Source organism: Nycticebus coucang, chromosome 9 (genome assembly GCF_027406575.1).
Source record: "Nycticebus coucang isolate mNycCou1 chromosome 9, mNycCou1.pri, whole genome shotgun sequence".
In the NCBI taxonomy this organism is placed as follows: Eukaryota; Metazoa; Chordata; class Mammalia; order Primates; family Lorisidae; genus Nycticebus; species Nycticebus coucang.
Window position 1 is genome coordinate 71,884,956 of NC_069788.1, and position 16,992 is coordinate 71,901,947.

The 16,992-nt window shown below is 41.4% G+C and overlaps 1 protein-coding gene across 3 annotated transcripts in view; it reads right to left on the reverse strand.

Moving 5' to 3' along the window:
• Positions 1 to 3,057: 3,057 nt before the first annotated feature.
• DSP (desmoplakin) overlaps positions 3,058 to 16,992 on the reverse strand; it is a 48,578-nt gene continuing 34,643 nt past the window's right edge. The window contains exons 16-24 of one of the 3 annotated variants that reach the window (XM_053601053.1): positions 15,714 to 15,880; positions 15,128 to 15,266; positions 14,113 to 14,306; positions 12,904 to 13,066; positions 12,302 to 12,385; positions 11,653 to 11,760; positions 11,011 to 11,109; positions 7,983 to 10,277; positions 3,058 to 7,001 (exon numbers count right to left, since the gene is read on the reverse strand). In XM_053601053.1, coding sequence (XP_053457028.1) covers positions 3,765 to 7,001; positions 7,983 to 10,277; positions 11,011 to 11,109; positions 11,653 to 11,760; positions 12,302 to 12,385; positions 12,904 to 13,066; positions 14,113 to 14,306; positions 15,128 to 15,266; positions 15,714 to 15,880 — 6,486 coding nt within the window. In that variant the 3' untranslated portion in view covers positions 3,058 to 3,764. The remainder of the gene's footprint in view (positions 7,002 to 7,982; positions 10,278 to 11,010; positions 11,110 to 11,652; positions 11,761 to 12,301; positions 12,386 to 12,903; positions 13,067 to 14,112; positions 14,307 to 15,127; positions 15,267 to 15,713; positions 15,881 to 16,992) is intronic. The other 2 variants (XM_053601054.1, XM_053601055.1) reach the window with 2 other exon arrangements.

Below are 16,992 nucleotides of genomic sequence, written 5' to 3' on the forward strand. Positions count from 1 at the left end.
CCATTTTGTTGTTTGTTTCGCTATGAATCAAGGGTTTTTTAAGAAATTACTGGTGTAATATTTTTAAATTCACCCCCAAACATATGTGTATATAAATCCATTAACATCGTGATTCTTATTGATGCTCACATTATCCCAAATTTGGCCAGTTGATGCCACATAAGCCACCAGTGTATTTCTTTGACATACCCCATTAGTCCTTGAGTGCTTTCTTGCTTTGATAACCAAAGCTTGCTTTTTACTGTGTATTTCCTACACAAGACCTGCAACTAGCCCTTTGTTTCCCCAAATGCTTTTAACTCCCAGAATCTAATCCTTTGTATATTTTTATTTTTTCAAGCCTGATTATTAAACTTTTGCTTCCCCTTGCATTTTCCTTACCCCATGAACAAACTGGAGGAAATTTTTGTGAACAATTATTGCCACAGGCAAGTAGCATGGTTCTCACCTTAAAAAAAAAAAAAAAGCACAGATAGGCAGCACCATAAAATACAGCAGTGGGCTGGTAACTGCAAGCAAACATGGGGTAAGAGAGTAGTTCTAGAAGTAATACATTCATGCTCTGCCCACAGTACCTTTACTTTTAATGTGGATTTCCATAGTTACAGTATATGTTTCCCTTTTCTGTGTATGCACCATGTATGTGAACCAAATCAAAACTTAGCCACGGACAAGCACGTCCTCTCTCCAGGACATAACCCCATCCCATCCCAGAGCTTAGTGACAACTTTGGCAAAAGCTTGGAGGGGATAAGAAACATTTATCATTTGACTATACTCTATTTACTGTTTCATCCTAAGAAATAACTCTATGCTGATGCTGTTAACCTATATAATAACATAGCTGGAGAGATCTTCAAGACCTCTGCACGAGGCTGGGCCTGTCCACTGAATTGCTCCCCCTCACCCCTTCCAAAGTCCTAACTCATGATGTGACTGTGTTTAGAGATAGGGCCTTTAGGAGGTAATTAAGTTAAATGAGGACATGAAGGTAGGACTCTAATCTGGTAAAACTAATGTCCATATAAGAGACACCAGAGCTCTCTCTATCCCCACCCCTTTGCATAAGCACAGAGAAAAGGCCATATGAGCACACAGTGAGAAGGCGGCCATCCACAAGCCAGGAAGTGGTCTCCCCAGAAACCAACCCTGCCTGCACCTTGATCTTGGACTTCCAGCAACCAGAACTGAGAAAATACATTACTGTTTAAGGTAGTATCTTATCATGGCAGCCTGCAATGACAAATAGGGTCTCCCAGCTCTAGTATAAGGAACTTCCTTCGTTTCCCCCAACACACCATTTACCACATTTTTCTTCTTCCTCTTAGATGATGAGTGCTATTTTTGTACCATGTATTTCTAGCATGTGATCCATGGCTTCTGGCACAACATGTTGAACTCACTATTTAGTAAATGAAATTAATTCAAGTCCTCTAAATTGTGAGGAAGAAATGAGTGCTGTGGAGGAAAAATGGCCCATACAATAAGAATGGAGGTAACTCACCCTAAGCACCAAAAGCTCCTGATAAGTATTACATGACCATAAAGATCCTTTTTGTTCTACACAATTAAGCGTTTCACTTGCTTTCCTATGATCTGTACAATAAAATTTGACTGTTTTGCTATACACTGCTGATGTGGGAAAAGTGTTCCACTGATTGGCTTCCTGTATGTCTTCTGTCACCACCCAGACTGCAAATGCTTTGTAGTCAGAGGGCTTAAAATTCTACTGAATCTTTATAGTACCTCACTCACTAGACATAGCAAGTATTCAGTAAGTTATTATTCATTTAATGAAAAATGTCTGAATTTCTTTGATTAAATAGATGTATTTCCTTGTCTTGAAAGCCAAGAACATTTCAGTAATAATTTTCATACATTCTAGGACAATTCTTTCCACTTAAGGGACAAGATCAAACACCATCTATTTTGAGGATGCTCAGAAAGGAATGTTAGCCACCTCAAGTTTTTTCAATTCTATGATGGTGACTTTGCCAATGCTACTTGGTACTCACTGTCCAGAATAAACTAGAACAAAGTATTGATCTCTTGACACAAGCTTCTTTTTAAAGACTCTATCTGGTACACAGTAGGCACTCAAAAAGTGTTGAAAGGCCTCAGCACCTGTAGTTCAGTGGTTAGGGCGCCAGCCACATGCTGGTGGGTGTGAACCCAGCCCGGAACTGTTAAACGATGACAACTACAACAACAAAAAAAACATAGCTGGGCATTGTGGTGGTCACCTGTAGTCCCAGCTACTTGGCACAAGAGTTTGAGGTTGCTGTGAGCTGTAATGCCATGCACTCTACCAAGGGCGACACAATAAGACTGTCTCAGAAAAAAAAAGAAAAAAGTGCTGAAAGGATTAATTTCAAAAGACCACCTTCTAACAAGAATCAGGACTAAAATAGTTTTTTTTTTTTTGTAGAGACAGAGTCTCACTGTACCACCCTCGGGTAGAGTGCCGTGGTGTCACACGGCTCACAGCAACCTCTAACTCTTGGGCTTACGCGATTCTCTTGCCTCAGCCTCCCAAGCAGCTGGGACTATAGGCGCCCGCCACAACGCCCGGCTATTTTTTGTTGTAGTTTGGCCGGGGCTGGGGTTGAACCCGCCACCCTCGGCATATGGGGCCGGCGCCCTACTCACTGAGCCACAGGCACCGCCTAAAATAGTTTTTTAATAGTCTTTTTTTTTAAGTCTCCTCTGTCACCCAGGCTAGGCTAGGATGCAGTGCCATCACCATAGCTCACTGCAACCTCAAATTCCTGGGCTTAAGTGATCATCCTTCTTCAGCCTCTAGATTAGCTGGGACTATATGCACAGGCCACTACACCAGGCTGTTTTCTATTTTTTTTTGTAGAGATTCGGTCTTATTCTTGCTCAGCCTGGCCTCAGCAATCCTGCCTTGGCCTCTCAAAGTGTTAGGATTTCGGGCATAGGCAGTAGTCTTTCTTAATAAATAAATGGTTTTAGGTCTATTTTACGACAAACAAAAAGCGACTGCTATATGCCCACGTATGTATATAAACATATTATTAAATTAAAACACAAAAACTTCAAAAGTCTAAAAGTTTATTGCCAGAATAGCAAACTTCATAAAGATACCTTTTAAAAGTACATAGAAAATGACAAGCAAAATAAACAGAAAACTTTGGCCAAAGAAAAGCAAAGATTGCTGTTATCATGCACATAGTCAAATTAATACCAAACCAAACAGGTACATTAAAGAGTATATGAGTTACACAATCCACATTCTAAAACTAAAGGGGACACATTCCAAAATCCTTGTATTTGGGGTGGGATTTTTTTTTGTGGGGGGGGAGGGTGGAGGAGGGCAGGTAATATTTTCCTAATACAGAAAATAGATATATTTAGATAAGAAATAGAAAGATTAAAATATCAGTGATCAATTTAATTTTTATCTCCAATAACAGAAATCTGTATTATAGGCCCCCCAAAGTTGATGAATTAATCAAATATCTAAATACAGAAGAGAAGAAACAACCTCTAAGTTCAATTCGTTCTATCCTTACAAGTGATTAGCACTTCATGCACACTTCATCCAAGTGTACTACCCTAGTTAAAACGAGCTAAGAAGCCAGAACAGCCTTTGCTATTTGATTTCAACGTGCCTATGTTTTTCTGTAAGCAAAAAGTGTTCTATTACTATACTGCAAACTACAGGTTTTCATTTTTATTGTTTAATAAAGTGGAGATTCGTATAAAAGAAACCAAGGTATAGCAACCCTTCCCAACTGACTACTAGCGCCCGATAGAGCTACTGCTGAATGAATAGGAGTAAGAGTAGGAAGAATTCCCAGTGGCATCAAAGCTTCCCCTCCGGGACCCACTGCGGGAACCAGAGCGAGATCCTGAGCGGGAGCCAGAGCGGGAGCCTGAGCGGGAGCCTGGGGCTGAAGACATGTTATAAGGGCTGGGTAAGCCCTTGGATGACACAGAGGCGGCTTCCAGAAGGCGCAACCCAGTGATGTCTTCAACCATGGAGCGATTCACGGCATCTTTATAGGATATTTTTAACTTGGTTTTAGGGCAGGTCAGGATTTTGGCATAGCTGCTGGTGTCTTGCAGCCTCTGTGCTGCTCGGCCATCAATAAACCCCTTTCTGATGGCTTCTTCCATGCTTATCCTCCCCTGCCCTTCAGGGTCAACAAGGCCTCCTGTGAGATACTGGAACTCCAGGAAGCGCTGGCCAGCCTCATAGGGGAGCCATTTCTCTTTTACTGCCTCCGCCGCTGACATCTTCTTCTTTCCCTTCACGCCCTCAAAGCCAATGAAGGCTTTCTGAGCAGGCTTCAGCCTGGTGGCCATATCTTGGTCAATCAGACCCTGGGAAACCGCATCCTGAAGCAACAGCTTCTGACCTGTGGCAGGGTGGATAATGCCACCTGTGCAGGCCTGAGCCTCCAGAAGCCTCTGACCAGTGATGCTATCCACGATGCCCCTCTCTATACCTTCTGTAATGGAGATTTTCTCAAGGTTTTCAGTGTCAAAGATGGCTGCAATGGGGGTAGATTCTTCCAGGGGGTCAGACAGAGAGCTGCTCCTGATGGTTAAATTCCTCATGCTGGATATGGTAGTAATCTTACTTACTGAATCATGTCGTGAGCTGCTGAACACATCATCACTAACACTACCACTCAGGCCACCGCTACTGCCCACACCATTTTTCAAGGAGATCATGTCAGCAAACTGAGTGAGGCTGAGGCTGCCGGATCGGTACTGTTCAAAGAACTTCCTATCAACAAGGCCCTTGTCAATAGCATCTTGAATATCATACTGACTGCCTGTTTTCCTATCCACTAGGACCACTCTGGTGGAGCCATCTGATCCTGTGATGGTTATTTCTTCCCACTCACATTCCTGCTCACACAGTTCTTTGAAGGTATCATAATCGATAAGGCCCTTCTTGTAGGCCTCCTGAACAGACATCTCCTTATTGGTTTCCGGGTCAACTATAACCACTCTGCGCTTCCTGAGTGTATTCTTTTGTGATGTCTGCACCTGTTTCTTCTTTTCTTTCAGGGGCAGAAGACAGAGCCCCGTTTCCTCATCCTTAATGCATCTTTCTTTTAGTTGTAGATAGGTAAGGTTTTCTTCAGTGTTGGGGTCAAAAAATCCTTTCGTATCATCACTTGGATCTGAGAGAATCTCACTGAGCTCCTCATTGAAATAGCCCCTCTTGTATGCCATGTCAACTGGTAAACGATGGCTCTCTTTCGGGTCAATGATCCCACCAGTTGCGATCTGTGCTTCCAATAAGCGAATGCCATGGCCCTTTTCAATGAGTTCTTTGTTCATGGCTTGGAACAAAGAGATGATGTTTCCTGTTTCAGGATCATTATAGCCAGTGACAGCTCGTTCCGCAGACAGGAGCTTCTCTTTGAACTCAATGCCCACCAGACCTCTTTTGTAGGCTTCCTCCACCGGTAACCTCAAGTTGCTAACAGGATCCACTATAAAGCCAGTAGCTGCTTGGGCTTCCAGCAACTCCAGAGCAGTACCAGGTCGGACCAAGCCAATCTTCATGGCCTCATAAATGCCAAGCTTCCGTTTTGTGGTCTCATCATATATGCCTGCTATGCAGCTTGAACCCTGGAGGAAGTCCTTAATTCTCTCACCGACCTCATCGTAAGAAATTTGACCTGATTCCAGTTCATTGACAGTGGATGGTCTCAATATACCAGAATCTACTAGCTCAGTAACAGTCACAGGTTGTCTGATTCCTTGGAAGGACATGCTTCTCTTCTGTACCGTCAGCAAGAGCAGACCAGTGTGTGGTTCGATTCTGCACCGCTCCTTCAGCTGCATGTAACTGACCTTCTTTTTGGTAACTGGATCCACAAAGTTTTTCTGACTATCTCGGGGATCATTCAGGGACCTATACAAATCTCTATCAATCAGCCCACGGGCCAAGGCGACATCTTTTGGCAAAAAGACACTGTTCACAGGGTCTACTACACCCCCTGACGCAAGCTGGGCTTCCAGCAAGCGCATTCCAGTTTCTCTATCAATCAAATTCTTCTTAATGGCTTCTGAAACAGATACTGTCTTGCCTGAAAATGGATCATCAAAACCAGTGATAGCTTTTTCTGCTGTATATATCTGCTGGCGGTCATCGAAGTCGATGAGGTCCCGAGCTATGGCACTGTCGACAGTCAGCTTCTCATTCCGATGGGGATCGATCACACCACCTGTAGCTGCTTGGGCCTCCAGAAGCATGACTGTAGATTCTGGGGTGATTAATTTTTTTCTCTTGGCCTCTACCAAAGAGTATTTTTCCTTAGGAGAAGCAGACGCTCCAGCAATGGCTCCCGCACCCCGAAGGAAAGGCTGAATTTCAGAAGCAACTTCTTCCACTGACTTCTTCCCCTTCAACAGTTTGTCCAAGGTCGTTTTGTCGATCAGCTGGCACTCATAGAGCTGCATGGCTGTCACCTTCTTCCTCAGCCCATCAAACACCAGCTTGGAGGAGTCGACGGTCCACTCATACTCAGTCTGGGTCTCCCGGTGGGACCCGTACGGGCGCTGTCTGAGCTTCTCGATCTCTCTCTGAAGTCGGCAGCGTTCTGTTTCCAGCTGCGACTGTGTCTCCCTGCTGGAATCCTCCAACTTGCGCCTGCACCTCTCTTCAATCCTCTTGATCTCCGCTTGGAGTCTTTCAATCTCACTCCTGAGGCTGTTCTTCTCTCTCTCACTCTTTTCTCTCTCTGTCTCTATCTTCCTGATAGCCTCCTCCTTGCGAGAATATTGAGTTTTCCACTGATTCAAGTCATTCTGGATTTGCTGCTTCTCACACTCCAGCCGCTGCTTCGCCCTGCTTTCTGCCTCGAGAGTTGCTTTTGCACGATTCAGCTCATCCTCCAGCCTCTGCAGCCTGGCTTTGTCTTGCTCCAAGACTTTGATTTTCACCAGAAGGCTCTCTCTTTCCTGTACCACCTGTGTGCACTGACTCTTTGATTCCTGGATCCTATTAGATGCCTAAAATTTAAACAGAAAGAAATGGGAAAAAATAATGTTTTGAATCCATCACATTACTATCATAATTTAACCTCATTTCCTATACCTTAAAAAAAACTTGTTTACTTATGTTCTTTTCTGTGTTTTCCCTGAATATACTGTGAGCTTGTTATCTTACACATTCAAGGAAAAAATTCTATCAATATATGTTGCCACTTTGATTAATGGCCTCATACTTAGTGTTTTTTTTTCCATAGACAGAATTGGGAAAAGTTGTAGACCTGTCTTACTCTTAAAAACAATTATAGTTTGAAAAAACATGGAGAGTTTTATTCTAGGTCATCATGCCTATCATACCTACTTCTCACCTGTTACAGCTACGCTAAGATGTTTGAGAAACCAATACAAATACATGGATATTTATATACACACACACATCCCACCCAGCCCCACACAAATATTGTCTATAGAAGTCAAATGTATTAGAAGTTATTTTAAAATTAGGGGTTAAAAGAGGAAAAGGCAAACAAAAAGAATGATATGAGGGACATGATCAAAAGAGAACACAGAATAACACATGCAGGAAAATAATCTAAGCCAGAGTGAAAAAGTGATTTCAGAATTGTATATAGAAACACTTTAATATGGCTTCTATTTAGGAAAACTTTCATTACAATTGTATATCACAGCATAGAAAGTAGAGTGAAATGTTCAGAGGAAGGGCTCATAGAACACATGCTAAAGTTCTTAAAAGCAGGGCCAAACACAGGCTGCACACAGACGGGCATTTGATGCAGTGAGAGAACAGCAAGGTCCCAAGCACCGAAATTATTTTAAAGCAATTATCTGGATTATGACATGCAGTAGTCATAAACAGAGCAATGAATACAAAGGTTAGACTTTCCGCAAGCATCCAAGTAGCAAGAGGACAGTTCAGATGAGATGATAATGAAGTGAATCATTCAAGAAACAGTGAAGCTGAGATCAAATATTTGTGAATACCTCTAAAGCCTGCTTTTGGAATTTCTCAATTTCCTGTCTCAAATTTTCCCTCTCTCTCTGTAAATCATTAATCAGCCCCTGCAGTTCCAGGGTCCGGTTGTTGCTGATCTGCAGCTGGCTCCTTAGTTCAGAGATGGTTGCGTTTTTATCGCTATCAGCTTCACTTCGGCCCCTCCTCAGCTCGTCATACTCCAGCCTCAGGTTCCGCAGTTCTTCCTCCAACATCAAGTGCTCCTTGGTCAGGTTCTCCGTGAGAGACTGCAGCCTCTCAATTTCTATTTTGCTTTCATTTAAGCTTCTGCTCTTATCTTCTATGGCCTTCTGGAAATGCTCATTCCTCAAGTGTGCCTGCTTGACATTTTCCTGTTCCTGGAGCAACTGCCGACTGAGGGCCTCAACCTCAGCGGAGAGCCTCCTCAGCTCTTCCTGGGTCCTCTGCTTCTCCCTCAGGTGGCCCTCCAGGACGTCCCTCTGCTGGCGGAGATCGTCCTCGCTCCTCTTCTTGACAATGGATGCCTGCTCCAGCTGCTGGGTCAGGCCAGTGATTTTGATGGCCTGCTCCTTCAGTGACCTCCTCATGCCTTCCAGCTCCTCCTCCAGCTTCTTCCTCTTGCTGGAGTCTTCGGAGGCTGTCCTTTTCAGCCTATTCAGCTCCTCTTCCACTTTCTGCTTCTGCAACTGCAGCTCTTTCAGAGAGCTCTGGAATCGCGTGATGTCCTGGTCCCTCACGGTCCTCTCCTGGAAAACCCTTTCGTAGTCAATTCTCAGGCGCGTCAGTTCTTGCTCCTGACCCTTCAGTTTGTTTATTGTCTCGGTTGCACTGCTGTTTGCTTTCTGCAGGTCATACTGGGCCCTCTGTAACTTCACGTTTTCATCTTCCAGGCACTTCCGTTCGTTTGTTTCTTTATCGATCAGTTGCTTTAACCTTTCTATCTCCTTGTTTTTATCCTGGATGGTTTTGGCAGCATCATCAAGAGACTGCTTATATCTCACGGTCTCTTCTGTTCGCATCTGAGTGACCTGCCTCAGCTCAATCTCCAGCTGCTGTTTTCTCTGAGACACCTCGGAGCCAGTGGCCTTTTGCTGTTGGACATTTTCTTCCACCCTCCTGAGATTTTCTGTGGTCTGAGTTAAAGTGTTCTTCAGCCTCTCTATTTCTTCAGATAAACTCCTGTTCTCTCTGGTGAGACAGTCTATCTGGGCTCGGTAGTTGCTGGTGTCCTCATCCTTCTGCAGGGTGAGCTGGTGAATGGTGGTCTTGCTGATGTTGACCTCCGTCTCGAACTGGTTTTTTAAGCTAATGATCTCCTCATCGTAACTGTTTCTTACCTTGCTCAGTTCATTTTCGTATTCCCAGCGGCGCCTGGCCTCCTCCTGAAACTCAGCTTTGAGTCTTTCGATCTCCTTGTTTTTGTCCTGAATGGTCTTGGCAGCCTCCTCCAGCGACTGCTTGTGCCGCGCGTTATCCTCTGAGCGCTGCTGGATGACCTGCTTCAGCTCTATCTCCAGATGCTGCTTCTTCTGCATCATCTCGGAGCCGCAGGCCTTCTGCTGAAGGGCATTTTCCTCAGCCCGCCTTCGCTGTTCGGTGGCCTGCAAGATGCTGTCATTGAGCCTGACAATTTCATCCTTCAGATCTCGATTTTCCCTGCACAGTTTGTCAAGCTGGTTTCTAAGATTTTTGGAATCATCCTCCTTTTGCATGGATATTTCCTTGATGGTGGTCTTCGTAATGTTAATCTCTTTTTCATACTTGTTCCTTAAATTACTCATCTCCTCATTATAGTGGTTTCTTACCTTTGCCAGCTCATTTTCATATTCTCTCTTCCGGGCTCCCTCCTCCTGCAGAAGAACCCTCAACCTTTCTATCTCAAACTCCTTCTCCTTGATGGCTTTCTCAGACTCTAACTTCTGCCAGCCGAGGCTCTCCTTTTCACATTGCCTTGCTTTCTGCAGTTGGTCGTAGTCACTCTTCTGTTGGTCAAACCTGTCTTCCACAGATTTCCGTCTTCTCTTTTCGTCTTCGATCTCGTACGTCAGCCGGGTGATCTTCTCGTTGAGTTCTTTTATTTGGCCATAGCACTTGTCTAGATTTTGCTTAGCCGACTTCCCATCCAGCTCAGCCTGTCTCTTCAGCTCCTCCAGGCTGACAAGCTTGGCTTTGAACTGGGAACACTCTGCCTGGTATTTCTGCAGGTTCTGATCCAGGAATTTGTTCTTGTTGCAGTTTTCCGAGTTGGCATCTCGGGCCAGTCTGAGCTCCTCTTCCAAAACTTCAATTTTGGTATTTTTCAGCTGTGGAAGTGAAATCAGAAATTAGGTTAAAAGAAAAACACCTCATTCATATCCCAAGAAAGAAGCAGTACTTTTCCCCTCACAGACGAATGTGTATTCTTATTTCTCTTTGCATACCTGCACGTGCCCACGTATACCCTCCACACACATAAAAAGTGATCTGAGACAAGAACTATTTATTAGACATAAGTTCAAGAAATCTGGATTCTCGTTAAAATTCGTTTATCAGCTACTGATTTGATCTTAGCAAATGATACATTATTTTTGAGTCTTAGGGTCCTTACCTGTAAAAGGAGATAATTTCTTTTAAGACGCTTATGATTTCATAAACGTTGTTCCCTTTATTTTAAGGTATAAGGTAAGTTTGCATATAAACTTAATTTGAGTACCAGAAATGAGGAATCAAGTGAAGAATCACTCAATATGAAAAATTCAAATCGGCTAGTCCAGGATGTTCTTACCCGTAATAAAAGCAAATTCTTTGAGCAAATATTAAATGAAATTACTGTGTTTTGGCAAAGCAGCTGCACTTTTGCAAATATTAACCAAAGTCCATTTAAAGTAGTGTGCCGGAGCACAGTGCCAACCCCAGACTTAAGAACAAAATATATTAAATGTTTACAGGAATTATAGTTTTACCAGGAGTACATCCTAATCCAAGTTATAATGAGGCAATAAGGTTTTATTCCATTTTCTTTTTTGATGCTCCAAGGAAATAAACTAAGGAAATTACCTTCAGATCTTCCAAACTCTTTAGCATCTCACTTAAGAATCTGTAATAGTCTCCAGACCTCGTAAGTAGTTCTATGTACCGAGCATGAATATCTGCAGCCTTGGAGAAAAGGAGAGAAAGAAAAAAATATATATCACATTCCAAAAAAGTCCTGTGCAAGTTGACCAATTTTGTTTTCTAAAACAATATAATAGTGAAATTATAATTTAAACAGTAAACTCCTTTCGTTCATATGTGCTAATTCCAAAACCTAGAAGTACAGCAAAACAAAGGGTCAAAAACACTGGACCCCACCCCCATCATGCCAGGTGTTTCCCCTAAACCATCTGACAGGTGATATTCTCTGACATCTTTGGGAAGAAGCTGTCTTTTTAGAATCTACATATGTAGTATTTTCCACTTTGTAAAGTCCAATTTCTGCAAAGACTCTAAGTAACAGACTTGGTCTTCCCTTGGTCATTCCTAAAAATGTGTCATCTATCAATGATTCACACTGGAGGGGGCATAAGCTGCTATTAAACCTTTTGAATTCATCTCTCTACAAAGGATGAATTCAGGGATGGGAGGGCAGGCAGAAGACAGGGAAAAGAGAAGAGACAGAAGGAGAGCCGGGTTCTAAGAGCAATGCAATGACATCTGTACCTCTTGCAGAATCACCCCAGAAGGGGACTGGACCATGGTTCTCTTGATAGGTATGCTGAGTAGAGTCTCCAGTCCTGAGGTATATGATGCCAGCTGGAGCTCATAATCCTGCAGAATAAGAAAGTTTAAGAAGGGCGGCACCTGTGGCTCAGTTGGTAGGGCACCAGCCCCATATACCAAGGGTGGAGGGTTCGAACCCAGCCCCAGCCAAAATGCAACAACAAAAACAGAAAGTTTAAGAAAAACATTCTTCATGGACTTAAAAGGAGTCACGAATAGCTACAGATCCAGTTTTAAGTCATGAAGCTGCACTTCTAATGACCAAACCTAAAGATAACGTGCCACTAATGTCCAAGCAGCTAATATTATATTACTAAACCAAGCAGTACATCTTTGTATGCTACCTGGAGAATTTGGCCCATACCACCAATCTACAGAATAGAGACCAGCACATGGATGTGGATTATTGATGGTATGGAACAAATTCAAGTTAATGGATAACAAAACTTTATGGCCTATTCAGGAGACAATACATAAAAGCCATAATCTCTATCCTCAAGAAGTTTATAATCTTTAAAACAAATCAGCAAATAATGCAGTTAATAATATTCTGGATGAAACACCCTTATTCTTTATAAAACCAACCTACCTTTATTGAATTTGCACAAAGTTCAGCAATTTTTTGTACTTCTTCTGATTTGTCTCGTTTGCCAGATATTTCATTGTGCAAGTTCTATACAAAAAATAAAGTATTTACAAATGTTAAGTTATACCAGTATTTTTAAATAAATGTTACTTCACTCTTTTATCACTGTTATCTTTTCCTTTAGGTTATTACTATTTTCTGGTTTTTTTGTTTTGTTCTGTGTTCTTTATTCTACATGTGATGGTCTAATATTCTTACAGTTACAGCTGAAGAGATGAGCATATTTTTCCATTCAGAAAAAAGAAGAAAGCTCTTCAACTTCTAGGTTACTTTCTAGTCAGCACTATTTTCTCATCTTCAATTTATAAAGACACTTTATAACAGTAACATGAGAAGAACATTACATTATTTCTTTGTTCATAATTACATTTCTTCATAAATATCTCAGTTGCTTTTTTCTGAGCATTCATTAAATAATAAAAGGTGGACTAATAATATTAAATATTCACATTTTAAACCCACGCACTACTGTGAAAACCAGAGGAAAATACAGTTTACACTGAATTAATCTCAAAACAGCTATGGAATTACAAGTCAGCTTATACCTTTTGGTCATTCAAAAATCTCATGACGGTGTTGGAATCACCAAATTTCATGGATTCTAAGGAATCCTGGCGGCGTTTGGCATCATAGAGCCACTTGCAGAAAGCCTGATAGTTATCACGATAATTCCTGAGTTGCTTGATTTGTTTTTCCAGATCCCATAATCTGGGGGAAAATAGATAAAATAAAATCATTATTTTATTAGTTCCTAAAATATGTAATATAGAGTCATGCAGCAATTCCCTTGGCATATACTCAAGAAAACTGAAAACATATGGCCACACAAAAACTTACACATAAATGTTCATAGCAGCATTTTTCATTGTAGCTAAAAAATGAAAACAACTCAGCTAGTTACCAACTGACAAAAATATTAACAAAAATGTTGCATAGCCAAACCATGCAACATTTTTCAGCCCTAAAAAGGAAATGAAAAAAATAAAATAGAAAATAAAGAAATGAAGACTGAAACACACTATGTGAATGAACCTTGAAAGCATCACGTGAAGCAAAAGAAGCCAGTTACAAAGAACCACCTGTTGTATGATTCCATTTCAATGAAATGTCCAGAGGAGGCGAATCCATAGAGACAGAGAGTAGATTAGAAATCGCCAAGGATTGGGAAATCGGCAGGTAATGGGGTGTGACTGCCAATAGTGCAGGAGTTTCTTTTCAGGGTAACGAGAATGTTCAAAACTCAGGTTGTCATGATGGTTGCATAATTCTGAATATTTCTCAACCCCACTGATTTGCACATTTTAAATGTGCAAACTGTATGGTATGTGCATTATACCTTCATACAGATGTTTTTCAAAGCACTGCTAGTAAAATGCACTATAAGCAAGACAATTCTGAAGACTTGTTTTTAGACCCTCATTTGTAGTAAGGCATTTCTTTTGTATAAAATTTAATTTTGATGCATTTTTGGAAAAGGCTTAGTCAAAGTAGCCACTTTTTCCAACAGTCATAACAAGAGTTTATAGGACACGAAAGAGCTGGCTAAATGGCTTCTGCTGTTTCTCTAAGTCTCTGGACGGCACATGTGATGCACTCTCCATTTTAAATAAACCTGCCTACAGGTAGTCAGGAAAAGAGACTGTTACGCCTAACTTAAACACAGAACAAAACCTCGGTCTTTTACCATGACATTCAAGTGACATTATCATGGGAACACAAAAATGGGAAGAACATGGGAAAGGAAGTTGGCACACCTGTAGTCTATCTGTTTATCTATCCTTTGCCAGCGATCTGTCAGCTGTGTGACTTTTTCACTGAACTTGCCCAGATCCAGGTCATAAAGCGGATACTGCTGTGAAGTCTGAGAGTGGATCTGCTGGGCTTTCTGCAGTTCTGTCTTCATAGTGGCCAACAACGACTTCTTCAAGTTCAGGTCATTTTTTATTTTCTGTAAGAGGAGAAAAAATGACTATAAATGTTTCCCATCTCCCACTGTATGCTATTCTACAAGTTACCAAATATGAGTTATGAAACTCTTTAGAATATATGTATATATTTTTTTGAGACAGAGTCTCACTTTGTCATCCTGGATAGAGTACAATGGCATCATAGCTCACAGCAACCTCAAACTCTTGGGTTTAAGTGATCCTCTTGCATCAGCCTCCCAAATAGCTGGAACTAAAGGCGCCCACCACAATGCCCAGCTATTTTTAGAGACAGGGTCTCACTCTTGCTCAGACTAGTCTGTCTTCTGAGCTCAGATGATCTACCCACCTCGGTCTCCCAGAGCACTAGGATTACAGGCATGAGCCTGGCCAGACTATTCATATTTTTAAGGAAACAATCCAGGAAAACACATTTACTGACTTGCATTTCCCAGTATTTGTTCCAATGATCTAGTTCCTTGTGCTACTCTGTTTAAAAAGGACAAAATGTGTAATTTGGTTTGAGAGATGCTAAATATCATATGTCATCCCTGAATAATTATTAATGTAAGGTCTATTAACATATTAAAACTTCTGAAAAGTCCTGTAGTAAAAACATCAGTTTAACTCAGCATTTCTCAAACTAATCTTACTGCAAGTTACTTTCTCACCTAGTTTCTGCTAACCCACTCTGGAAAACAGTTTTAGAGATCACTGATACCAACCATGTGTGGCCAACGGAATACAGTCATCCTCAAAACTCACGAAAACCTAGGGAGTCTTTGTAACTGAGTCCTGCATTATTTTCTATAAACGGAGCCACTGTTATAACCCTCCGAGTTACCCTTAGTCCACAGCGGTAAGCTTCCACTTTATCCAGGTCCAGGCAGACGGTTTCTTCTTCAGTGAGTCTGGCTTCATAAACCTTTAACATGTCTTCTGTTTGGAGAATGGCTTGGAGTAGGGCCCGGACTGTGCATAGGCTACAAAGAGCAGAAGAGACAGACACAATTGCCAGGAACATAATGAGACTGTGCACACTTGGCTCTCATCACTCCTAATGAAATGAACAATATTAATATGAGTAAAATTTTCTTTTGCTGATTTTATAAGCTGCAAGAGCAGGAATTTTTTTCTCTATCATGATTCAGACTACCATTTCGCGTTCACTGAAGAATTCTCAAGGTCTGGCCTAAGATACATTAAATTTCAGAATAGAGGGAAAAAAATAAAATAAATTTCAGAATAGGGGAATGAACATGCTAGTCTAGGGGACACTGTCTCAAATCCAGAAAATACGGTAAGTAACTCTCTAGAAATGAGAGAAGCTATAAGGCAAAGGTTCTAGGAAGCCAAACATCCAAAGGAAATGAAGTCTGAAAAAATGAGACTTGAGAAAAGCAAAACATTTTAGATGAGTATTAGTTTACCTATTTAAGTAGCCATCTGTAACACCATTGATATTTTCCAGTTTCTGAAACAGTCCAAATATCTCATTCTGCAAATAGCAATATTTTTCAGAACCTCTGAAGTTAGCAAGCATATCTTTAAGCTGGTTGAGAACTGTAGCAATTCCGTGTGAATCATTCTGCACACTCTGTCAAAAAAGGAAAGTTCTTTTGATTTAGCTGTAATTCTTTTTTTACTTTACTTTTTATTATAGATATTTCAGTTGTCCAATATGCTGTTTGTATACACACACACACACACACACACAGGGTCAAGATTGCCTACAAGTAAGCAAATTAAACTCCCATAGTTACCTTTTTCTATTATGTGTGGTAAGAACACCTAAAATCTACTCTCAGAATGCTTTCAGTATTACCACTTTCAGAGGTCCTCAAACTTTTTAAACAGGGGCCCAGTTCACTGTCCCTCAGACCGTTGGAGGGCCGGACTATAGTTTAAAAAAACAACTATGAACAAATTCCTATGCATACTGCACATATCTTATTTTGAAGTAAAAAAAACAAAACGGGAACAAATACAATCACACTGCCTCATGTGGCCCACGGGCCATAGTTTGAGGACCCCTGCATCAGATGTGTTTATTCTACATAACCGTAAATTTGTACTGTTTGACCTACCATTTCCCCATTTCCTTCTTGTTGCCCCTGGTTACCATGGTTCTACTCTGTTTTATTTTTTTTTTTATCATGTAGTGCACTTTTACAGGGCCTGTTATCACAGTTATCGCCCTCGATAGAGCACAGCTCACAGCAACCTCCAACTCCTGAGCTTAGGTGATTCTCTCACCTCAGCCTCCTGAGTAGCTGGGACTGCAGGCACCCGCCACAACACCCAGCTATTTTTTTGTTGCAGTTTGGCCGGAGCTGGGTTTGAACCCACTACCCTTGGTATATGGGGCCAGCGCCCTACCCACTAAGGCATAGGTGCCACCCAGTTCTGCTCTGTTTCTATGTATTAGACTTTTTTCTTAGATTCTTGTATATAAGTGAGATCAGGCAGTATTTGTCTTTCTCTACCTAGCTTATTTCACTTGGTATACTGCTCCCTAGATTCAATCATATTTTTGCAAATGGCAATATCTTCTTTTTAAAGGCTGGGTAATATTTTATTGTATACATATATCTATACACACACAATCATGTGCCCTATAATGATGTTTCAGTCAATAATGAACTGCATTTATGATGGCAGTTCCATAATACCATAATACTGTATTTTTACTGTATCTTTTCTATGTTT